This window comes from Hippoglossus hippoglossus, chromosome 17 (genome assembly GCF_009819705.1).
Source record: "Hippoglossus hippoglossus isolate fHipHip1 chromosome 17, fHipHip1.pri, whole genome shotgun sequence".
NCBI classification, from domain to species: Eukaryota; Metazoa; Chordata; class Actinopteri; order Pleuronectiformes; family Pleuronectidae; genus Hippoglossus; species Hippoglossus hippoglossus.
The window spans coordinates 21339252-21364946 of NC_047167.1; the positions used below are offsets into that span (position 1 = coordinate 21339252).

The following is a 25695-nucleotide window of genomic DNA, read 5'->3' on the forward strand; positions in this document are numbered from 1 at the left end:
ATTTCTCTCTTTGATAAACGGTCTCAAAGACAAGTGAAGTGTCCATTAGACCACAGGAGGTTCAGTGTCCAGTAGAAACACAGGCTCTGGTTGTTGTGTGTGTGTGTGTGTTCAGGTGGAAGCTCAGTTGACCTGCACATCTCTACTGCACAACCACTCCCACAGTTTGCTGCATGACGATATATCTCCCTCACTGGGCTCCGGAGGCGCTGCTGCTGCTGCCCACTCTCCCACAGCTTCGTGCTGGGACGTGCAGCGAGAGGACGCAGCATTAAACAATGCTGGTGTAAAAAAAAAAAAAAAAACCTCCGTCCTTGTGGTGCTGGTCACCCTTGAAATGTTACAGGACGCCTCTTGTCCGTGATGATGCATCATCTCCACACGACACTTAAAGTAACATGGTCCGACTCACATGTGACAGAGTTTTCACAGAGTCGAGCTGTTTGACCTTGTGCGCCTCACAACACGCTCCACAGGTAACATTTCATATGTGATGCTTTAAATGTGCATCTGACTTCATTCTGTACTTCACCTCCCTGATGGTTTCACATCACTGAGGTTGGTTCTGCCCCCTTCCTTCTGTTTGTGGATTTATTTGTCAGCAGGATTTCGCAAAAACTATTGAATGGATTTCCATAAACTTGGTGGGAGGATGGGACATGAGCCAAGAAGAGCAGGGGCTGAACTTGTCACATTCTTTTACTATACAAGATATTTCTTTTGACTTGTTTGGCTGGGGTGGATGTATGAGAAGGGCAATTGTACTTTTCCCCACACAGGCAACGGGGACTCGTCTCTACATAAGAAGTCCGTCCTTGTACCTGCCGACCGGTTTGTAAACGTCAGGGTCCACATCGCTCACCTCACATGTGCGTAGCGCCTGCCTCCCTGACCTGCTGTGGCCTTCACGCCTGTGTGTGTCTGCACCGCCAATCACGCTGCTGCTGCCAAGAAGCCAATGTAGGCTGTAATTATATTATGTCAATAAGTTCACAGATCATTAGTTGAAGGGCAGGAGTTTTTCTGCTGCTCGCTCTGGATGTGGGTGAATATGACGGCTTTCAAACACAATGTCCAAACACTGCGCTGTCGTGTGGACGCACACGTGTGCGTGACGTGTGTGTCCACGCTGGTTGTGTTGCAGCTGCGTCCCTGCTCCTGGCAGCTCAGCCGTGTGTTTAAACATTACAGAAAGCAGTCGTGAGATTTCTGTTTACCCACATTCAGAGCGAGCAGCAGAAAACTACTGCCCTTCACCTAATGATCTGTTAACTTATTGACATAATATAATTACAGACTACATCGGGTTTTTGGCAGTGGCAGCAACGTTGGCGGTGCGGGGACACACACACACGGACACACACACGCACACACACACGCACACGTTCCAGCAGCTCAGTGAGGAAGCCGTCACACACATGTGCGGGAGCAGTTTGGTCAAAGAAACAACTGCTGTGCGTCCGTTCAGGCTGAATTCACCTTTGGTTTCTATGAATACAGTTTGATATTTACTCTCGGGCTTTTCTTGATGGTGTATATTTACTTTTGTGTGATTCCTGTGCAGCAGTTTTTCCTCCAGAGCTTTTAACATTTACTTGTTTTGTCTGTTGCCTCTGGATGTTTATTTGTTGACAGTGGAGACAGTGAGAAACGTCCTTGACGAGTAAAGATGCATGTGATGTCAGCAGAACACAAAAAAACAACGAGCAGGAAGTTTCATTATCTGCTGTCGACTGATACTTGTTATTTAAGTTGTTTTAATGGACATGTGAATGTTCATTTGATGCTAAAAAGATAAAATATTTTGTCATTTGTTGAATCAAAACAGGGGGAAATTAAAATTAATGAGTAAAATTGGAATTCAGACGTCCCCCGACCCGTGTCCCAGTGCAGGTGATGTGATTTACCTGAGCTCCAGACGTGGCGTCCTCTGGTTTTTTGTCGTCTCTGATCCGGAGGAAGCGAGGGAACCGCAGTGAAATGCCCTTCACTGGATCCACCTGAGGACAGACAGCAGGAGAATGAGTAAACACAACAGTGCCACTGATACATGTCATTGATTTGTCCTTTGGGACTTGTACCGAAAATGATAACTAACAGAGGTGTGTTGAAGTTTTTGAGTGTCAGGCCTTTAAAGCTGCTGAATCCCTTTAGTTCGAGTCTTTCAGTGTTTCTGTTTCACGGCTTTCTCCTGAAATCTGTTGCAACTACTTGCTGAACATCTAACAGCCTCATGAGCATTAAAAAATAAAAGATCAAATATTTACTAAAATAACTTTTACACAGGTTTGCCTAAAAAAAAACAAAAAAAAAACTACAGCTGCTTTAAAACATTCACTGAAGTCCGCACATTTTTCTGAAACTTTCCAAAAGGGCTGTAAGTGAGAACACAAATGTCAGAGTCAGTTGCTTCGCACATTTTCTAAAACGTTTCCAGCCAGTTCTCTGGTAAAATGTCGAGAGAATGTCATTGTGAGCGGAAGTGAGAACACAGCACGGACATTTCTGGGAAATTCAGGACAAGCGAGTTGTTGTTGACGACGTGAAAACAAGAAAAAGAAATAGAAATATCTCTGGATGAAAAACACAGACTCCAACTTGGAAAGACCAGAGCTACTGATACAGTATGAAGACTGTGAGAGAAACTACTCAGCAGGAACTGATATTAACAAAATGTGATTAATTGTGAATTTCTGGTAGAAGTTACTTCATCACACTGAGGAAATACGACCGGTGGCTGATGTCTCACACCACTAATAATGTGTTAGTGCTGAAATCTTTAATAGACCATATCATGTCCTTTAAAGTCATTCACATCATAAGTTAAAGGAAAAAGTTGTGGCAACATTAATTTTTAAGACCTAAAATAATTTGACGAATGACCCGTCAAACCGAAACCTGGTGTTTCAGAATATTTAATGACTATACTTCTCATTTTTCTGAAGAACGGTCTCAGCTGTTATAGAATCTCATCATATTATTTCAAATCCAGGCGTTTGAAATCTAAGATTAAGATTTAAGGTTTAACGGACAACTTAAATTCTGAATTTTACAAGCTAGCAAATAAAAAAAACGTGCAGAAATAGTTTGTCTTTCTTCATATTAAATTTTAGGTAAAGTATATATTTGTCTGTCTTGGTGCCATTTTCTCGCTACGAGGATTTAAATGATGTAATAAACACGTTCACATGCGCGGTGGAAGTTTGTGTCCAACGTGCAGCCGAAACCTCGAGGTAATAAATACGTATCTGTTTCATTAAACCCAGCATCTTTTACAACATTTTTAATAACTCAATTAAGAAGCACTAATTGTGACTTTTCATTACGGGCACCCGACCATGACAGGCAGAATTTATCAGTGGAAACACATGGAGGAGGGGGTGGGGGGGGGGATTAGTAGCTGAACTGACCAGTCCCATGGCGGCCTTGTAGATGGGCGACAGCGACAGGTCGGCGCACTTCACCTCCCAGACCTGCATGGCGTCGAGCCACACGTCGGGCTCCGCCGATTGGTCGAAGCGGTAGTAGGCACGAGGTTTGGGCAGAATGTGATCCTGGAGAAAATGTAAAAAAAAATAATGACATTCGTTAAGCATCAATATCAAATATGAGAAAATATATACACATACACAAGGTAAGAAATAGGGCAGAGCATTCACGGACAACCTGTGTAAACAGAGAGTGACAGAGAGGCTTCGGCTGCCGGATCCTGCTGCGGCCGTACAATCATCTCCACAGAGACGCCACAGTTTGAACTCCCTCGTATTCAAAGGCCTGATTGTCAAGAAAGTGTGATTTCCAAACCATGAAAGGTTTCAAATCAGAAACACCTTCACATACCTGCTATCCACCTCTTCAGGTGAAAACACAAATATAACCTCAGGCGTTGGCTCAGCTGTTCCTGTTCCGTAAAGCAGACCGTCTACTTCTAGAATATTTAATAGCACCTTTTTTTAAGAAATGGCACGAGCAATCATTCCGTCAGCGAAGGTGTCACACTTTCACAAAATGATCTCCCATCTCCTCTTGGTGTAAAACAACCATCTCAGAAAACGTGACCCTCAAACCGTGCAGCGTTAACGAGACCGCGGCCGCGGAGCTGGATCATAGTTAAGTAAATCTGGGAAAAGGCGCCAGCGCCAGCGGCTCATGGTTTCCTCTCACACTGTTTATACTGTAGGCATTCAAGTGATACTCTTATACAGAGTGAATTACAATGAGCGAGCAGGTGGGCGTGCAGAGTCTTATAGAACAATTCTGTTCCGCTTAAGCTCAAACTTGTGGAACACCTATAGTTTTTATTAGACACGTCTGGTATGATCCACGCTGAATACTGTTTGAAATGTTAATTTAAATACAGTCATAATTATACCACCTTTTGCATGAATAGGGGGAGTGGGAGCTATTTCAGTTATATGCCACTATTTGTCAACTAGAATAAATTTACGGCTCTTAGCTGTCGGTGATGAATTCATCTGGAGGGCAAATGTAAAGCGACTTATTTAAGGAGAGTAATTATAATCAAGTGCTGCTGCTGTCACCCGAGGGGAAGCACAAAGAGTTTGACTTCTCGCTTAACAAAAGGAAAAACGGCAGGGTCTTGGGTTTTTAACTGTAAATTCTAATTTTTCTCTATCAAAGAGGCTGATCAAGAACAAATAACGGAGCGCCGGCTTTTAATGTGGAGGAGAAAAGTCAAAAGCAAACAACAGGTGGGTGCAAAGGCCGTCATGGAATCAGGCGGAGGAGAAACAGCTCCGCCTGCACACAGTGACTCACTATTGTGATCGGACAAAGACGGACACACACAGAAAGGAAAGAACACAACACTGAATTTATCAAGGAAAGGACTTGTGAATTTATGCTGCTTCATTAGCGTCCTTTTTATTTATTATGATAATGTAATCATCAAGCTAATATTCGAGATGTAAGAAAACTGCGACCGCTCTGCTCTTCTTCTGTGTTCGGCCCAAACAAGTCACTCGTCAGTTTTCGGCTGTTTAATAACAATCTTGTGAAGATTTTGAGTTGAAAAAGAAAAGGAGGAGAACAGGCCTGAGAGGTGTACCGGCCCAAACGCCCGTGTACCAGTACTTTATCAGAATAAACACCAGGACGGGAGGAGATGGGATCAATGTGTCCCTTGTTAAATCACAGCACCACCCAGAGGAGCGTGAGCCGGGCCAATCGCGTCCCTGCCTCGAGTCCCATCAGCCCGCAGCGCTGCAACCAACGCAACACGGCCACACCGGCAGCTCGCCTGGATTCACCATCCATCACTTTCAGGGGGGGGGGGTGGGCTTCGTTACAAAGCACCACCGCCCACAGTGGATTGGTGTGAAGAGGAGGGAGAAAACACACAGGTTCCTCTGGCTTCTCAATCACTGCTTCACTGGGATTCTGCACCGAGCAGCAGTTTGCCCCACCGAGTCCAAACCTTAATCTTGTTTCTTTTTTTTTTTTAATTAACTTCAAGGATTTGTTTTATCCCCAAACCCCGAGATTGGAACAGTCAGTCACAATTAGTCCGTTTTAAAACAGCCTCTGTACTTTGCTTCTGTAAAAATCAGCTTTTCAAAAATAATACAGGCAACAATTTAAGAATAAATCAACAACAGATATCATTCTCAGAGAGCAGTTGTCAATTTCTTCCGACGCCGCCGCCGCTCTGGAACAAACCTCTTCAGCAGTAAATTGAAAAAGCAATTCATTTCCCAGCGTCAGCGTGAAGCTGCACAGTTGCTCCAAGTGCACTTTTTATTGGTGAAACTGAGGTGGTTTACGATCTCGGCTCCGTATTTCACAAGCACAGACTGAATTCATACATTTCTATGCCAATACAGATATTTTAAAAGCAACGTTATTTATACTTCTGTACTTTCCTTTAAGTGGCGTATATAGCGTGTTCATAACAGTAGATACTGTATGTGGACAAGCCTCGGGGTAGAAGGAAAAATCATTTTCTGTAAAAACCCGAGCTTGCCTCTATGACTTCTTATTTTGTCAAGTTAAAAGGTACCCGGAGGCAAGGTTACAAAAAAGTGACGGCTTTATTATCTCTGCCGAGGAGTTTCTGTTTTCACCTCTGTCTGCTTGTTTGCTTGTGAGTAAGATTACGCAACAAACAATGAACAGATTTCCACAAAACTTGGAGGAAGGATGGGTCAGAACAACTCATTCCAGGTTTGGGAATTTGTAATCACTTCTTTTATCATCGTAAAGCGTTTATTGAAATTTTCTAAATTTTCCCAGGGAATAATTAACTGATCTTGATTGAAATCAGGCAGATTAAAGGGACTGATATCGTTGAGTGTGTGTAATTTGGTGCATTTGGTGAATTCCAGCGACCTGTCGGGCCTCGGCGGAGACAGAGCCACTCTACAGCAGGTTGACTTGTGTCTTTGGAGGATCTCTGCACACATTTTATCTCAGTTTGAAACTCTGCTTTGTACCTGAAGACAGAGAATGAGTATTTGTAGAATTTCAGCTCCGTTTGACACGAAACTGAATCTGATTCCGTTTTAAAAAAAAATGAAGCCATAGCAGCAGAATGATCAATTTGGGGTTTTTGACTCTGACAAATGATGGTGTCAATTCCTAGCAAAAACAAGTGCAGAGTTGTGATTTCCACTGAGCTGTGGCGCTGAAGCGTGACAGTCGCACTGCGCCACTTTACCTTTAAGAATTTGTAATGTTGCTCCAGATCTTCATCCTTGAAACCGGTGCCGATCTGAAAGAGACAAAAGGAGATAAGAGAGGCGCACAAACACATATTCCCTCATGGTGAGACGGCAGACATTTGGCAGCGAGGAGAAGAACACAGAACAGCAAGCAACTACCCCCCCCCCCCCCTCCCTGTACACTATGAGAGCCTCGTCTAGCTGCTCCGCCTGAAGCTTTGTGTCACCTCTCAAAAGACCCGAACCCGCTGAGACACCGGCATCATCTAATGGGCTGACATGCACAGACAGAGGAAAAGAGAAAAAGCAGGCACATCATGCAAATATAGGATTTTCCAGCTCACAGATGGATTGTGAGGGTGATTTTTTTTTATTGCAGGTGTCCACGAGAACCTTTATGTTTTAATAATTAGTTCAATATGAGCAGGTTCAGAGGTGTTTCATTCAACTGTGGCACCTTCATGTATTCAGCTCGGTCTCCACGGGTCAATTCTCCACCCAGACCAGCTGCTGCACAATGTGAACGTCCTCTGGACAAACTGATCACACCACATATAGAGGAGCCTTCAGGACACCTCTTTTATGTAGTGTAGTAAATCACACTTTTACATGCTCTGGTTAATCAACTGTGCAATGGGATGTGATTTTTATCCAATGCACATTCAACCGTTTTAAATATTTAAGGCTGTTAACAAACAAAAAAAAGACCTTGTTGAGAATTAAGCGTCGTGAAATCGAGAAACTGCCTAATTAAACGTTTTAAAAGTCTCAGTGTTTGTTTTACACACCACGTAGATGGTTGGTGGTACGTTTGTGTTAATTGTCATCTCAACACAGAGCAGCTACTCATGAACTTTTCCATAATTAAAAATCAAAAAGAGTATTTGAATTCAAGATATATCGCATCAGGTGGAACCGGGTGAACCTATCGCTGAATGACGACATCACACACAGGCCTTGATCAGCAGGTCTCAAGTGTGACAGGACTATTTACAGTCGGTTTTCATTCCCCTTCTCTCGCTCAGCCCGTTTCCTGTCTATTCTTCATAATCTCTTTTGAATTAAAGTAGAGATAGTGGTATACTTTAAAGCAGAAGGAACCAACACACAGCAGCTGTTCCTGGATCAGCTGAGGACTCGCTGTCTCGCTCAAGGACATTTCTGTGGGACGTACAGTTTAAAAATTACATTTGGGAAATGAAGACAGTGACTAAAAAACTCTGCGTTCAGGGTTTGTGAAGTTTACCGTGTCAAGGACAACCAGATTATTTCTTTATGGATTTCTGCCTTTTGTTTTACGGCTGGCATTGACGAGTGACAGAAATAAAGAAAGATGACATGCAGCACGCAGGAAAGGTGAACGCCGCAGTCACATGACACCACAGAACTGCTGCATTGCCATGACGCACAACAGAGGTGAGGTGTTTCAGTCACATCCGTCCATCAGTTTGTTGATAACCTGCACCCTACGCCCTTAAATACTATCACAGCGTATTTTCTGCTTTACTCCATTACTCTATACTTTACATTCATAACTACAGGGATTGAGAGTTGGGCTCTGAGTGCTGCTAGATCACAGGTGACCTCCACTCACTGCCCCGGAAAGCATCCCGTGTCAACAGAGACAAGAGCAGCTACTGCGCTAACGTGCTGCTAACGTCACGTCTGCTGTGAAGATTGTTGCTTCACATCCTGGCTCAGTGAGAGCAGGTCATTCACTAACCAGAAGGTCGGTGGTTCGATTTCAGTCCTTGGGCGAGATACTGAACCCTGTACTGATGTGTGTTGTGTGATAGAAAAGGTGATGTGAATGGAGGCAATGTATGAATACTCAGAAGAGCTTTGAGTGGTCGATAAGACCACTCAAAGGTGATGTAAATACACTCATCTCTTAATATTGCCTGCATTTGAAATATTTAGTGATAAGGGTAAAAAACAAACACGCAGTAAGTCTCTTACAGCTACACTCTCCTTCCCAGTGTCTTTCCCCCTGTTCCGTTTTGATTGTCATTAAGGGCGCAGGAAACAAATGACATTGTCTGTAATATCCATAAAGTTTTATGCCCAGGAATATGACACTAGATTTACCACCTCGCAGTTATATGCCTCCACCAACCAATGAAGTTTGCAGGAAATATGGTCCCAACTCTCCCCTTCTGCTCTTCGGTTATGGCGTCGAATAATGGGCTGGAAAGTGTTTTTTTTAGAATCTCGCGGTGATCTTAACCTTTGACCTCCAAAAACTAATCAGATCTTCGTTGAGCCCGAGTGGACGTTTGTGTCAAATTTGAAGGATTTCGTCAGATCCGTCTCCCAAAGATGCTTCATTCACGAGAATCATCTGAGAACTGATGGAGTCTCTCACTCTGGAGCTCGCAGCTATACAGGCAGAGAAAGATTAATATGAAAATCAATAGCAGACAAAAGACGTGGGGTTACTCTGCCGATATCCTTCACACAAGGTGCAGTCTTCTGTTGTGTAGCTCAAACTCCCATCGAGCCTCCCCTCACCGATCCAGGACCGTTACTCCACGTGTGAAAACATTTTACAACGAGATTTTATTTATGGAGGAAGCGAGTGTGAACACGAGAAAACCACTAGAGCTGCCAGAAATGCAAACGCGGTAATCTCATGGGTGCTTTAACCTCCATCCGCTGCGGTGGAGCTGCTCAGCGTCCGACAGCCGAGCGCCGAGGTTGTGCCAGTGAGCTCCCAGGTGTGAATGTGTGGAAGCGTGTAAGGGTGAAGAAGGTGGTGCTGGAAGGAGGAGGAGGAGGAGGAGGAGGAGGAGAAGAAAAAAGAAAAGCACTCGCTGCTCGCTAAAACCCTTTTTTCATGGATAAAGACATAAAAGCTACGGAGGGGAAAACTGGGGGTGGAGGGTTTTAACAGGACTGAGAGGAGACTGGATTTATGCTCGGTGGTGAAGTTCACGCTGTCATTATCGCAGACACACATTCGAGTGGTCACGCATGCTCCAATATATGTTTAGCACTTATCCTGAAATGCACCCTGTCATGCTTTCTCACACACACACACACACACACACACACACACACACACACACACACACACACACACACACACACACACACACACACACACACACACACACACACACACACACACACACACACACACACACAATTTTAGGGGGGGGGAAATGACACACACACACAAACAAAAAAAACAACAATCGCATCCAAAATACTCTGAGCTGCATCAACATAAAAACACCCCGAAGCGCGCACACACGCAACAAACAGCCGTAAACAGGAAACGCTCACACTCCCCGTACGCTCTTTAGCACCTTAATGCTAAAGATCTGAAATACAAAATCGCACAGAAGAGACACAAACAAGTTGACAAACAAATGGCTCGAGGTGCAGCCGCACATAAAAATACACACGGTTGCCAGTTTGTTTGATACAGCGACTAAAGCTAATCCAGTTTATTGCAGTTAATCCTACTTTTATCCTGGTTTTAATGTGACCTGGCCAACGAGACGCTGGACGTTTAAAATGTTTTTTTTTTTTTTTTTTAAATAGGCATTGTAGATCTGCTAGTAAGCTAAGAACAGTAAACTGTGAGTGTGAACATTTATATTTCTTCTTTGTTTATTACAAGAATGCAGCTGGGTCAAAAGAACATCTTTATCCGAAGATAAATTAAAACTTTGCACGTTTCAAATGAAAATAGAAAAGTAAATATTGTTCTGGGTTCTTCCAGGTGGCGTCTGTGGTTCTCGGAGAATGATTTCAGACACAACTTCAAAAACTCGCTCGGAGAAGCAGTCTGAAAAATGTCTATGGCAACACTTGGAAGTATAAATAATAACTTTACCTTGATGATCGGCACAAACAGAAACGTGTGGGTCTCACAGTGAAGGTGTTTTTTTTGCAAAAGTTGAAGATGGCATTTGATAATGTTTCTATATTGCAGTAGCGGATGTGCTCTTTAAAAAAAGTTGATTGGTTTTTATTATTTCACAGATTGTATAATGGGAATTTTGCAATGCAACTCATAAGATAAACCTCGAAAATCAAAACATTCAACTTGAAACCCTCAGGAGGAATAAACAAACCTGAAGACCCGTAGAGAACTTTAATTTAGTTTTTAGAGAGTCAGTAGAAGTGTAGCGTGCGGAGACACACACCTTGCAGACGGACTGGAACTCCTCGTTCTCCTCGTCGTAGCACGCCAGCAGGAAGCCCCCGTAGGTGCCCGTCCTCTTGCCTTTCCCCATGTAGCCGCCGATCACACACAGGTCCATCGTGTCACCCACCCCCTCCAGGTAGTCCTTCTTCAGCTGGGGTGGGAACAGCGTTAAGGGAGAGCCATGATTAAGGGTTTGACAATATATCATACGAGACATTTAGTTGAAAAATGCATCTCAGTATTAACAAAACTACATCAGTTACGAGTCCTAACCAGGGAATGAGTTTTCTTTGCACGAATCAAAAGCCCGAGGGCACAATTATACGTAATTTATTAATAAGGTGAGGGACATGTCAGAGTTCTAAACAGCTAATAGATTTTAAAATGTTCTTGTCCTCCAGAAATCTGAAGACAGGTTGGAAGAAAATGTCCCAAGCTGAGATTTTAATCAATGTGAAAAATGTCCCTCTTAAAAAAAAGTTCTTTGTCTTTAACGAGGACTCGTCGTTCTTTCAGTTTTCTTTTATTCTGTTTGGTCGGAAGATGAAATTCTTCTGCTAAAATGTGCCACTTTATTTTGGCCTTTAAAAAAAAAAAAAAAGATTATGTTGTTTGTATTTTCCCAATAAACATGAACAGGAAAGCTTAAATAAATGAAGAACTTTATAGTCACTTTATACTTTAATGTGTTTGTGTCCTAAACAAAGTGTTTTGAATTGTGCAATACATAAAACTGTGTTGCCACGTTTGTGCATTAAGTGTACGAGGGTTACTACGGTTTTTACAGTGCTGACTCCCACAAGTCTCACACACACTTTTCCTTCTGCCCGTGCACCACACACACACACACACACACACACACACACACACACACACACACACACACACACACACACACACACACACACACACACACACACACACACACACACACACACACACACACACACACACACACACACACACACACACACACACACACACACACCTTGAGCCAGTTATGAGAGCGCTTGGCAATTTCATAGGTGGCATCCTTCTTCAGAGTCTTCACCATGAGGCCCTCACAGGAATCTACACACAGACACACACACACACATTAATAAACACAAACACGATGTGACTCGTGCAGAAAGGAAATGAACAGATTATCTCTCAGATACACGAAAAGGTCTTTGTCTGCTTCTGTTACACACAAAGAGGGGCAGGACACAGCCGTATGACTCATATACACACAATACACACTGGGATACGCATTTCTGTGTTCTCTCTCATATACAGAGTTGGAAACACAAAGCAAGAAAACTCAATTACACAACTCACAGGCTCCATCTCTGTTGCAGACACACACTCGCGCAAACACAAATTCCAACCAACATCCTGGCTTGAAAAAGAGACAGCAGCACGAGTACACAACCAACACACACACACACACACACACACACACACACACACACACACACACACACACACACACACACACACACACACACACACACACACACACACACACACACACACACACACACACACACACACACACACACACAACCCTTGCACAATTTACACGTGAAGGCACAAATGAAATGAAACTTCAGCAACACACCCACACAACAAAACCTTCAAGTTGCACAGGGACAGCAGGCGAGGAAACAAGAGCACAGTTAGTACAGATACACAAAGTTCAAGACGCAAAAAGACAGCGAGAAGGAAAACAAGTGAGAGTCTGTCACCGACTCGCACACTGGAACACACACCTCGAACAGACTGCTCCAGGAACTCTGCGATGGCGTCGGTGTTGTCGGAGTCGATGGATCGGGCGAACACAAACTCTCCCTCCACCTCTGAGAAGCTTTCTTTCAGCAGAGCCCGACGCCGACACAACGGCTGTCGCACCAGGGACTGCACACACACACACATAAAGTACACATGCATTATTACAAATGGAAAAAAAAAAAACTGTATTATTACAACCATTTCCTCTTCGTGGCTTGAAGCATTTCAATGACAAGGATGAAATGCCATCTCAACTAGCTACCCACACAAACTCAGATGCAGTCATGACGGCTTTGGACACACATACAAACACCCACACAAACGTATACAGTCTCAAACCTGCCACACAGACACACACACACGCACACGCACACGCACACGCGCACACGCTCACTATGAGCCTGTTCCCCGCCACCTACTATTGTTCTTGAGGCATTAATCCAAAAAGATATATGAATTAAACTGCCACAAAACCACTTAACTTTAAATCTTTCAACACTTAGTTGTGGTAGAAAAGCACCTGAACAGAGAAATGATGAATCTGGGAAGCACTAAAGGGGAAAGATGCAGATTCTCCCAGTAAAGAAGGAGATTTTAAGGCTTTTTTTGGTCTTGATTAAGTTCAGAGTCTTACCCAAGGACTGGAGGAGCCGGGGATCGAACCACCAACCTTTTAATAACCTCTGATAAGTAGACAACCCGCTTTACCTCCCGAGCCATATCACCATGTCATACAGCTGCCTTAATAGCCATGTTGCTAAAAAACGCCGTTATTTTAATGTAATTTTAGCAGTAAAATTTCTTCTCATGTCATAAAAGCTGCCAAATAAAAATAAAAAAGAGGCCAAGGACATGACCTTGGGGTCCTACGTGGTGGCCACTGCTGCTCCTGCTGGTTGGTTGGAGCTTCAGCAGGAGGAGGTTAGAGGGGACAGCATGAAGTAACTCTCTCAGGACACGGAGAGCTCACAGTGACAGGCGCCGCAGTGCACGGGGAATTGAACATTCCCCAATTTGTGGGCAAAGAGAAGTAAACAAACGAAGGACACGAGCTAATAAATAAAAGGAATGAGACACAAAGCATGTTCTTACGGAGACAAATGAATTCATAAAATTTACATAAATGCCATATTAGGGTGGGACGCAGCAATAAACGGCGGAGCTTAACAGTCACTGCTGCTCTTTTAATTACGTAATTTTGTTGTCGTCCACTTGGGAAAATGGAACAAACTGATGGAGACGTTCGCGTATTCAGATTTTCTTGGCTGTTCAGCATTTGCTTAAAAATGCTGCATTATTTGGATGTAAACATAAAGACTCAATCTCGCACAATTACCACCCAAGACCGACACACACAGACACACACTTAAAGAAATGCAGCGCTTTCTCTCTCAAACACAGACTCGGAGACCGTCTCAGACAGACGCGCACACACACACACACACACTCAGACACACTCCACTGGAATTACAATGAACGTTACAATCATTATCTCATTAGGGCCTCCAGTAGCACCATCATTGGCATTCAGGGAAGTTGTTGGCATCTCGGCGGGGAGATGAGTATGCAAGCACACTCACAAACAATAAACACGCGCACACACACAGCAGTTTTAAATGACAACAGAAGTGCAGGGAGAGATCTCTGGGTAATATTTTCCTCATCGTCACTGGGTCTTACCTCGCCGTTGAGATAGAGGAGGTCGAAGGCGTACACGCACACTTGCACTTTGATCTCCGAGGCATCCACGTCCTGCAGGGAAGCATCAACACACATATGCATTTTAATGTTTTTCCTCCCTTGACAAAAATATGCAAATTGACGCATCTTATTCACAAATCGCTACATCTAACCTTGGTACTTGTTACAAAGAGCTCTTTGATTTCCCTCCCGTTCGTTTTTGAAAGTCTGCCACCCCGCCTTGCCTCTGCCTTTTGAACACATTGCATCGCCACGTTGTCTTACACATACACAATATAACTTCCTGCTCCTCTTCTACTTTCTCCATCTCCTACTCTCACCACTCCAACACCTTATCCTGTTTATTCTGCTCTTCTTCGTTCCTCTCAGTCTCTACAATTCTTTACTTTGACTGAATACAAGGTTTCCACCCGAGCCCTGGTGTAAGATTTCATGATTTCTGCACTATAGTAATATTGAATTCCTAGGACCAAGTTGTGTCGACTATTTGTTGGCCAATTACTGTTTGTAATGTCAACCTCTTCCTCCTAAATGGCATCATTACAACTTGAAGTTATCCTGATCTAAACATGGCGGTAACGCAACTTAAGGGCAGGGTAGAAGACGGCTACTCACACACTGACAAACTGATAGTGAAGCAGAGATAAGAGAAGAGAACTCTGTAACGTGAACGAGGCGATAAAAGTCGAACAGTGTCAACAAAAAGTGTGAATGCAGTGTTTTCACGACGGGTCGACAATGATAAATTATTAGTGCTGCTGCTTCAGGATCAGAGCAGAAGTAGCGGTTGGTTTGTATCGTGTCAGAGTCTCTGTCTGAGTTTCCTCATCCACTCTCCTGCTGACCTGTGCTCTCTTTACACTTTAACAATAAACAACAACACACCAGGAAACGCTGGAACACAAACCTTCCTATACAAGCACTATTTGTATGTGGTGAAACACATTTTGATGCATAAATCTCCTCTCGAGTTATAGTTAGACTTGGTTTGACGTCACAAAGAGAATCGCGTGGTGTCGTCCTCGTACAATCTAACAACATTACAAAACGTCTGTGACCAGTGGTGAAGGAAACTGATCAGGCAGCAATTACAATAAAAACCACAGCAGTCTCCAAATTTGAAAGATTTGTCCCTTGATTTATCGCTGCCCTCCTCATTACTTCCCCTCCGCTCATTAACAGTGTTTAATTAGTCCATATCGGGTTCCATCTCCTCAACTGAAAATGTTTCATTTCAACGAGAAGGCTCGTGGTGGAGGAAACAGTGGAGATGCTGCCACATAAATTGCCAGCAGGGCAGCACAATCAGTTTGTGCATCAAACTGTCATTATAACTAATCATGATTTCATAGTGGCTGTAACAGTATCCAGCAAAAAGAAATCATCAGGATAATCAGTTTCACCCACTCTGCTCATCATGGGCTCCATATTTGCACTCTCATTTCTTCCTTCCTAATTTGCTCGGGTGTCATGGTGCATGCAGAAGACGGGGTAAACGCAGCAGTTTCACCCCGATGTGATTGGTGTGGAGGGAAGAGGTCATTATTTTGATCAAAACTATAATAAAAAAAAACAACACCTGACACCACTGACATTTGCAATCACACACTCCCCTCCGCTCTTAGACTGTTCCGTCTCATCCTAACCAATCTCCTCTCTGCCTGCTGTACCTTCATGACCATTTGATTCCTTTCTCCATTTCATCCCTCTCCACATCATACCTTTCTTTTACGGGTGGTGAGGACCTGGAAGGGCTGGATCTGCTTCTTCTCACGGTCCCAGGCGACGGCCTCTGCGTCCAGGACGCAGGATACCACAGAGTCCTTCTTCACCTGCAGAGGAAATCGTTAAGAGACAGTGAAGAGGAATTACAAAGACGGATTATACTCGGCGATAGATGAGAGAGACCGAGAGCTTTTCATGATTGAAAAAGCCAGATGATGTTATTTACCCATCTGCGTATAAGCAACACCTGCTGTAGCAAACAAAAGATGGTTGGATTTACTTAGATGAAACTGTCAGACAAACTCAGTACGAGAATAAACTTGGATGTTTTAAAAAAAAGGAGTATAGAAGTGTTCAGGCGGTTTCGGGACCTGCAGCTGAGCCTCAATTAAATGCTTTGAAAGTCAACACACTATCATCTCCCTTAAATTCATCACTACCCCTGAGTAGCCATGTCTGTTGCAGGCGTCTCTCACGCTCAACCAGTTGCCAAACTGTGAAACACAGCCCCTCGTTTGGTCGGATGCCCACACTGTGCCAAAAGCCAAATCCTCTCCTAGATGTGTTCTGCAGTTTGTGTTTCTTTCTTAATTCTGCTTAAAGGAAAATGCTTTGGCACCGGATGTTTCCCTGAGCAGGAAAAACACACCCAGCTCATGGGTGAGCCCACTGACCAAGAGTGGCTGCTAATTATTTAAGCCACCAAATCCTGAGTGTGGGTCTTAATCTCTTATTTCCTGGTCATTTGGGGGGGGGGGGGGGGGGGGGGGGGCACCAGGATTCTTTAAATGTGTGAGTTTACCAGCTGATCCAGACTGAGACACGATCAGAGAGTGAAATCTGAAATCTGATCAGACAAATCCAACCAGAGCTCAGAGTAGGAGACACATTAGAGGGAAGAGGCTGTTTGGAAATGGTCTGATATATAAAACATTACCAGTTATCCTCATCAGGTCATTAGGCTAAGTAATGCATTATTTACAAATTAACGCATCAGAATTAATATTAATGTGTTAATATATTACTATTAATTCATAATTTAAAGCAATACGGGACTATGGTAGCTTCGGGAAAATTAGTTTTCCTTCATTAATATGCAAAGTAATGCAGCAAGGTGCTGTAAAATCTAATCAGACCGTCTCCTCTGTGGAGCCAGTGTGTGTTAGTGTGAAGTGAAACTCACACTGCCATTCGCGTTTCACTGCCATTGTTCGTTTATTGTGTTTATAAGAATGTGTGTGGACACTCAGACACTGCCATGAGAACATGATGTCAGACACTGGATGCATATTTTAATTTAAGCAATATCTCTTATCGACGCTCTGCCACATTAATGTCAGAAATCGATATCTGAGATTTAAACAACTGACGCCGGCTACTTTCACAACACAAGTAAATTAAATCTGCTAAATTGAGAATCGTAAATTACATAAAGACAGGAAAAAAAAATTCAAGCACAAATAAAATCAAATGCTTCATCTTTATAACAACAAGCAATTCAGGCACAAACTTCTCGCTCTGTTTGTTTTTTTCCATCCAAAAGCTTAGAGTTAAGGCCGAGTTAATGGGAAGACAGAAAGGTAAGAGACAGCAAAGGAGCGAGACGAAAAATGACAGAAAAGAAAAACAGGTTAAGGGCGTCGAGAGAATGACGAGAAGGGAGAGGAGCAAGAGACCGAAGACAGCGGGGAAAGAGTGAAAGAATATGTTTTTAAAAAGAGGGAGGGAGACGTGTGGATGAAAGCGAAAGACGAATGGTGAGAAGGGAGACGGGGATGAAGAGGAAATGAAAGCAAAAACAAACGAATATGTAAGGAGTGTGGGAGAGTTGGGAGTGAGAGGGGAAGGGTACAAGAGGCACAGAGACAGACCGAGAAGGGGAAACTGCAGACAGGCTGTATCACAGCGCTGCAAAAAAGATGAGAGGGAGAGAGAGCCAAGAATGAATAAGACAAGAGTGAGAAGAGAAGTCCAGGTGAGACACGGGCAGCGAGCAGTGAAGGAACGAACAGGTATCATCAAGATGTAATGAAGAAGAAAGGAGGGATGATTAGACGCGGCGACATGAGAGAAAGAGACAAGTGGACAGATGAAGCAATGAGGTGAGGGCGAGAGACAAAGAACCATGCAGCTTTTATAGATATGAAAAGAAAAGGGAGCCAGATGAAAGTCAGTGCGAGGGAGAAACGTGAGGGTTATGTGAAATGATGAGAAATGAAAGGCGGAGCCGGTAGAGAAACTCGTGCCGAGCTGAGCCCCCCCGAGAAAAAAACACCATCCATTCAAGTCAAGTTGGCACGGAGCTGTTGGTTTTCCACTGGACAGCAAGGGGCGATGGAAAAGAAGTTCTCTCAAGCTTGATTGTGTGTTGGAGGTGGAGCTAGTTCACACAAGCTGCAGCGTCAACATCTGAGAAATCCCTTTGATAGACGTGAACTCTGGAAAAACAACCAGAAAGTTTGGCCTGTGCATTTTCCAGAGCTCGTCTTTCACATGTGAGGAACGCAGGAGCAGATTGTCTGAGTCAGACGCTTTCACGAGAGGAAAATGCTCAGGTGAGGGGGGACGTCTGGGTTGAATGTGAAGGACACAGGACATGACATTTAAAATTCTACTCTCAAATCTTCGTCAGCATCTTCTACATCTATTCCAGATATACTCTTGCGGTTTTCTCACAGAGGCTCACTTGAATATTTTACCCGGGGGGCTGGCAAGAATAGTTCCGAAAAATTTGTTTCAGAGGACGTCAGCTTATGTCCGCTGCTCCTTTTACTTTTCCTCCCATCTGAACAAATGGTGCCACATAATTCCACATGTTTTCCACACAATTGTGCCCACTGCCTTTCGATATGATCCTGCTGGTTTGCTGTTGTTGCTTTTAAGATGATATTTGAGTCATTCCAGGGCTTTTACTGCTGAGCTAACAGCGGAGAGATGACAGGAAATGAAGGCACAGCCAAAGGTATATTGCAGTTCATGCTCAGTGCCAAGGCCACCGGAGCGCTTCTTCAGTGGAAAGTTTTTAATGTGTAGCAGCAGCAGCAGCAGCAGTAAAACCAACAGAGCTGTGCAAGTGATGAGTAAACACTAAAATAAGCCTGATCTCTGAGAGAAAGAACGGGAACAAAAGAAGTTCAGCTGAACCCACAAGTCACAAAGGTTCTTCCGAGACTTTTACAAACAGAAACGTCTCTTTAGTCACAACTACTCAAATGTTTCGCCAGTTTAACACAAGACACGACTTTGGTTTGAGAGGAGATTGGATCCCTGCTGCCCACAGCCGTGTAAGACCAGACTTCACAACAACAGGGAAATGTCCGGAACATTCAGGCACATGGTGGCATCGGGGTAGATCACTCAGGAGGAAGGACAGGAAATATAAATTCCACTCTGGAAATCCTGTGTTTTGGTGTCGGCACTTATCTCCTAAATCTCCACCATCTCTATGTATGTATGTATGTATGTATGTATGTATGTATGTATGCATGGCTCCTCTTTTTCATGCTGAGATATTTGCATTCTTTTTATGGGGTTTTTCTTCCAGTTTTGCATCCGTCGCATGTTTGAAACTTCATCACTCACTTGCTGTGAATTAATTTTTTCTTGCTGTATTCTCACATGGGCTCCAACCCTCTGTAGAATGTCTGGAGCATATCAGCATCAACATTTCAGCAGAATATCCAGACTTCAGTGGATGTCTGGAAGCAGCTCTACTCAGAAGAATATGATATAGATATATATATTATATTCTTATTTCAATATTTGATTGTTGATATTTGCAATGCCTCTTAAATCAGGAAATACCCACATGCAATAATGGGATGCATCATATATTTATATGCGAAAGGTTTGTTCCTCATAAGAGTTTCTCTTTCTGTTTGTTTCTCAGCTCAGAATCAGATGAGTTTTTTGTATAGCAATTATAAGTATGTATGTTTTTCACTGGGGAAAAGTTTGATCCCAAAAAATATAAATGCATTCTACAAAATGGAACTTTTAAAATCATTATGAGAAGCAGGTTTCTTAAAAACTCTGCTGTAGCCATTTTGTCAAACCTTTACTTCAAAAATAAAATGCAAGACGTCAGGTGTTGTTTGGAGAAACAAATTCATTTTCTTGTGTTTGAAACAGGCTAAAAAACACCAGTGCAGGAAGAGCCCACTCTGTTTTCCTTTTGTAAACAATAAATCATGTGTTTTTCGAATTCCAGCTAAGGGACCCATGACTAACGTTGCTTGACTGATCCGAGTGTTTATTTAATTCACTAACTTGTCCTGATTAGTACAAACCAGGTGGGAATTTCCCTTTAATATTATTGATCGTTGACAGTTGTGTATTGGACAAAGTCGTTGTAAACAGGCACCGTAGAATGAGAGAGGAGAGAGAGGAGAGAGCAAACTGATATAGCTTTATTAGTGACTGCTGCTCTGCACTAAAGCAGAACAACACTCAGCGGGCGGAGAGGCAGCGAGCGTGCTTGGATAACTCCAGGCCAAGTGCCAGGGCTTCAGGTACCGGTGATCAGCTTCTATCCTCTCAGCGCAAGCAGCTCCTCGCTCACCCGCAGCTTTAAATTAAACAACTTGTTGCTTCAAAATGTCCATCCTGAGTGAACATAAGAAAAGAAACTACTGAATGGCTCGCGGTGGGTCCTGACGGCTGAAGAGGGGACGAGAGCAAAAGCAAATGGCTTTCAAATGGGAGGCTCAGAGCAGGAGCGGGCACACGGAGAGCAGACAGATGAGAGGTGGGTTAAGGGAAAATGAGAAGACTGAGTGAGCGAGATAAACGTGTGCAGTTGTTACTCGCACACTGTAAAAGCCATCGGTTGACAATCACGGCTCACATCCACTCGCCTCCCCCCCCCGGGGCTGAGCCGCAGCGCGCTGTGTGTTCAGCTGTTTTTACCTTGGGAATGCGAGAGATGATATCAGGGTATTTGCTGGTGTTGTCTTCCTGGTTGCGGCTGAACACTCGCACCTCGCCGCTCTCCAGAATGTGAATCTGTAGGGGGGGGGAAATAAATAATGCAAGATGATGAATAAAATAAGAACAAAGATTTAAAACTGGTCAGTGTTTATCTGATCGGTGGATGTTTGAGGAATGATTATATTTCTGTGGAATTCACTGCAATATGCTGACATCAGACTGGGAAACTAAAGTGGTCTTGAGTGCCAGTTTCCATCATCATCAGCCACCATTTAAAACCACCTGATTATTATGATCTAGCTCATCCTTGCGCCGCCAAAGGCGCAGACTCCACAAGACCTCCACCGGCATCATGTCCTGTACGCTGTGATGCCGAGGATTGGAAACGAACCCACAGATGCTTCCAGGAGATATAGTTTGAATCTGTATCTATTGCATGTCTGTCTGTGCTGCAGGGATTCCTCCTTTGTGGATGTTCCCTCAGGCTTATCTACTATTTTTCCATATCCAAATCGAAGGTCTAAAGTGATATACTGTAGGGTCTGGTAAAACCTATTAAGGGTACATTTAAAAAATATTAATCCTGTGCAGAGATGTTTAATAAAAGATGACTGAACTTCTAATTGATCTGTGGTGAATGAAATAATCAACTCGATGAGCTTCAGTTGTTCTTACTTGTACAACAGGATCCATTCAGAACTGTATCTACAGTGAACCGGTGCGTTTCCAGTCTTATCGACCACTGAGTCATTCAACCATTCACACATCATCCACACACTGTCCGCACAGCAGGGGCAGAGGTTCAGTATCTTGCCAAAGGACCCTTCAGAATGAAGACTGGAGTCAGGGATCGCTCCGCCGACCTTCTGTTTAGTGGACGACCCTCTCTGCCTCCTAACCTACAGCCTCCTCAGATAACAAGTCTAGGTTACTAGAAGAAGTCATGTCAGGATTATTATTATCTCCTTGAGAATGGAGGCTGATTCAAGGCATCTTATCCCACAGCCAGGGACAAGGGCGGCAACTCCCAGCACGAAGCAGAAAACACACTGATCCAGCAGACCTCCAGACCTCCAGACCTCTCAGATCATGTCTTCTCTGCCGCTTCACGTCTCCATCAGAGGACTTGACACAAGGGTAGTAACAATATGTATTTTACATCTGTATTCATAGACTTTTCTGTAATATAGTGTACCGTCTTAAACACACGTTTTGTAATTAGGTCCCTAAATAGCCTCATTGTATTTTAAGTTGCCTCTTAGCTCCGAACAACTAACGACTCTGGCTCATTTCCAGTTCTTTTTTTCAGACTGATCAATAGATGTCATCGCTGATAAATAATAATAGTAAACTTAAATACACACAATAAGATCCTTGACTGATTAGACGGGACACACCGTATGAATACACACAGATATTTTGATTCATCAACTGCCACAGACGCAGATACACACAGTGACAAACACTGCGTACACACACACGCACAGTGAGTCTATTGGTGAGTGGTGTACCATGAGTCCCTCTGCTGGCTGTCTGAGGTAAAGTCCACTGCAGTGAGACCAGAGAGAGACAGAGCGAGAGAGCGAGAAAGAAAGAGAGAGAGAGAGAAGAGAAAATTGAGAGAGAGAAGAGGAGGACGTCATAACGTTCTCTCGTTCTCTCTCTCCCTCCCTCTCCCTCTCTCTCTGCTCATCTCTCTTTTTCTCAATTCAGCTCAGTTCAAAGACACTTTATTGGCATGACTGTCCAAAATTAACAATACAGCTGGAAGGGGTTTACATTACAGTCTCTTCATACGTTTCTCTCTCAAAATTTCCTCATCCCCCCCCCTCTACTGTTTCACCATTGTGTCTTCATCTGCCTCTGTCTCTTAATGTGTCTCGCCTCCACCGTCTCCAGTCTCTTACCTCACTGCTCTAAATCTCCAACCCCTCCCCTCCTCCTCCTCCACCTCCACCTCTCACAATGGTGGAGGTAGCCTGCTCTGCCTACAGGCCCAGGGCAAAGCAGCACTACTGTTTATCTTAAAAGAATAGGTGCACGCACACACACATTCACACACTGCAGACACACCATGCATGCATGCACACAGTCAAGTGAACACACAGCGAAAGTCACAGAACAGCAATATCTCATACTCAAAGAACATAGCCGTAAGGTATACGCATACAAAATTCAGCCGGCATATGTTCGCTGCCAAACGCAGGGAAAACAGTTGCACTCTGTCACATTGCCACCTACATGCACATACACAGACACACACACACACACATACACACCTGTGCACGCTCGCCGTCGTACTTGTACTCGCAGGTGAACGCCGCCTCGTCAAACCTCTTCAGCACCTCGCCAACGCCCTTCGTGGGGTGAGCCAACATGGGCCTCAGCGGTACACCTGAGAGAAGAAAGGTGGCGAGACAACGTGAAGTAAACAGCTAAAAACAGCGGGACTCCAACCAATCAGTATAAAAAGATGCGGTTATGCATTTTTCATGAATTATAAACAGTTGAGAAAACAAATTGAGAGCGACCAAGGAGAAGTTTTTCTTCATTTTATCGGTGAGTGTGAAGAGGAGGAAGAGGAGGGGCAGGGCTGGCGCTTAACAGGCCTGCAGGTTACGAGAGTGAGGCAGATCTCGGAAGAAACCCAGGAGCTGTGAAATTAGCTTCAGTGACACATTCCCACATGACACATCAACATCACACCCACAACTTTTTTCCAGCGACTAAATCACAGATGAAATTAAGTTTGTTTGCATTCTCATTTGGACCCGAAATGAAAGTAATCTGACTCACATCCCCTTGGGCTGCGCCGCCAAGTTAAGCTACGAAGGCAGCAGGGGAGCGAAATAATGAAAAATACTTACCCCCCGCCCCCCCCCCCAAAAAAATGGTTAAATAGTAGCTCACAGAGCACCAAGCCAGAATTGACAGGACAGTCATGTTTTGTCCAAACCGACTGGTGCGATCCAAAATAATTCAACAGCTCCTTTAACTACAAATGCACTATAGAACCAACAAAGCTCCCTGAACGACAACTGTTTACCTGCCAAAAGAGCAGCTAGATTTGTCTAACTGACCAACAGCGTCCAATTTAGTTTCCCAATTTAGTGCCGCTCAGATGGCGGCTGGTAATAATTTCCCACCTCGGTGCCAGGGCTCCTTATCACAAATAGCTTGACAACAGTGTAATTGGGAGCTAATCCTCAGCGTAGTATCTTTTATCTTTCAGTGATAAATGACTCAAATAAAATAACTGACTCACCTCCACTGAGCGGATCAATAAACACACTGCAGTGACCATTTTGGATTAAATAACCTTTCTGCCTCTCGATTGGGTGCTTACCTGGAGTGAGCTTGCAGTGATTGGGTAGCTGGTCTATGCCCTCTTTCAGGAGAACGGGGAGGAGGATGTCGTAATTGGGCATCTCGCTGAACAGCGGTGAGTCAGAGACAAAAGACGGGTGTTTGAGAAGAAAAACAAAAGAGAGAAGGAGAAAAAATCAATATCATCCAAAATGAAAGTGAGCAGAATGAGTGCGGGAGAATGAGGGACGGGGCTTAAAGGGGATAAGGCATCGTCGTGGCACCGAGGAGACACTGCAAAGTCAAAGGAGAGGGTTTGTTTAGGCTTCAGTTACCAATAAGTCTGTTTGAGGATGAGACTCTTCTCTTCGATCCAGGCCTTCTTGCTCTCAGCGCTCATCCCCTTCCCTGCATCGATCACAGCGGGAGGGAAACCTGCGAGGGGAGGAGGGAAAAATGCATTTCAAACAGATCCGTGTTACTTTCACAACATCTGTACGAGCGAATATTTGTTGCATAAAAACTTCAGAGGCACTTCAAAAGGCCGGGGAAATACGAGACTTGGAGCGGCGCAATTACTCTTGTTTACCTGCAGCTCAGTGTTTTCTAGAAATACACATTTTAACTCCAGATCCAGTGTGGTTGAAATGTTTCAGATAAGACCTTGAAGGCAGTTTCACATGAATAATCATGATGTATTTAAAATACGCCAGACCACTAAATAATTAATTGCAGTGATCCACTTGAGCTCCACAAAGAATCTACTCCAAATTGACCTGCCTGATAAAAATAATGGCAAATTAAATAAATAAAAAAAAAGTTAAGAAAAACATTTCCAGACCAGACCACAGATCAATGCAAATTTCCTCACCGAGCCTGTGGTCTAATTGACTCTTATTAAAGCATACCTCTAGTCGGGAATAAGGAGCGAATACTAATAAGTCGGGGATGAATTTATTTCATCTGGTGTCTGTGGTGTTGGTGAGCGGAGGCCAGCGCCGTGCTGAGAGCAGGTGCTGAGAGATAAGCTCTGAACTCTCCATCCTGGAAGTGATGAATTCAGCAACACGGAGGTGAGAAGGTGTCAATCACAAACAGAGGAAACCGGTTTGTGTTTGTCTTTTGCGGTCAACAATCTTCTGGGAGGGATACTACATTTGAGATAACTGTGTTTGATTGACCCACTATATGACATTTCCTCGTTAGCTGTTCTGATGAATGCCAAAGAATATTTAACACCGCTTTAACAGCTTTCTATAAATAAAACGTACCATCGCTTGACTTAACGCCCCACCTTGCTCTCCTTTAATGAGACATACCACATGTACAGAATAACCTTAAACACATAAAAGTCTGCACACTCTTTAACAAGGAAACTGATTAAATGTCAGCTTTTCCTACTGGGAGAAAGATATTCACAAA

General features: G+C 43.7%; 1 protein-coding gene across 1 annotated transcript in view; it reads right to left on the reverse strand.

Moving 5' to 3' along the window:
• Positions 1-25695, reverse strand: part of lig1 (ligase I, DNA, ATP-dependent) — a 44710-nt gene that overhangs the window by 2214 nt on the left and 16801 nt on the right. The window contains exons 15-26 of the mRNA XM_034612957.1: positions 24609-24708; positions 24314-24399; positions 23247-23362; positions 20947-21042; positions 16035-16145; positions 14293-14364; positions 12594-12738; positions 11828-11910; positions 10838-10990; positions 6677-6730; positions 3411-3554; positions 1908-2000 (exon numbers count right to left, since the gene is read on the reverse strand). Coding sequence (XP_034468848.1) covers positions 1908-2000; positions 3411-3554; positions 6677-6730; positions 10838-10990; positions 11828-11910; positions 12594-12738; positions 14293-14364; positions 16035-16145; positions 20947-21042; positions 23247-23362; positions 24314-24399; positions 24609-24708 — 1253 coding nt within the window. The remainder of the gene's footprint in view (positions 1-1907; positions 2001-3410; positions 3555-6676; positions 6731-10837; positions 10991-11827; positions 11911-12593; positions 12739-14292; positions 14365-16034; positions 16146-20946; positions 21043-23246; positions 23363-24313; positions 24400-24608; positions 24709-25695) is intronic.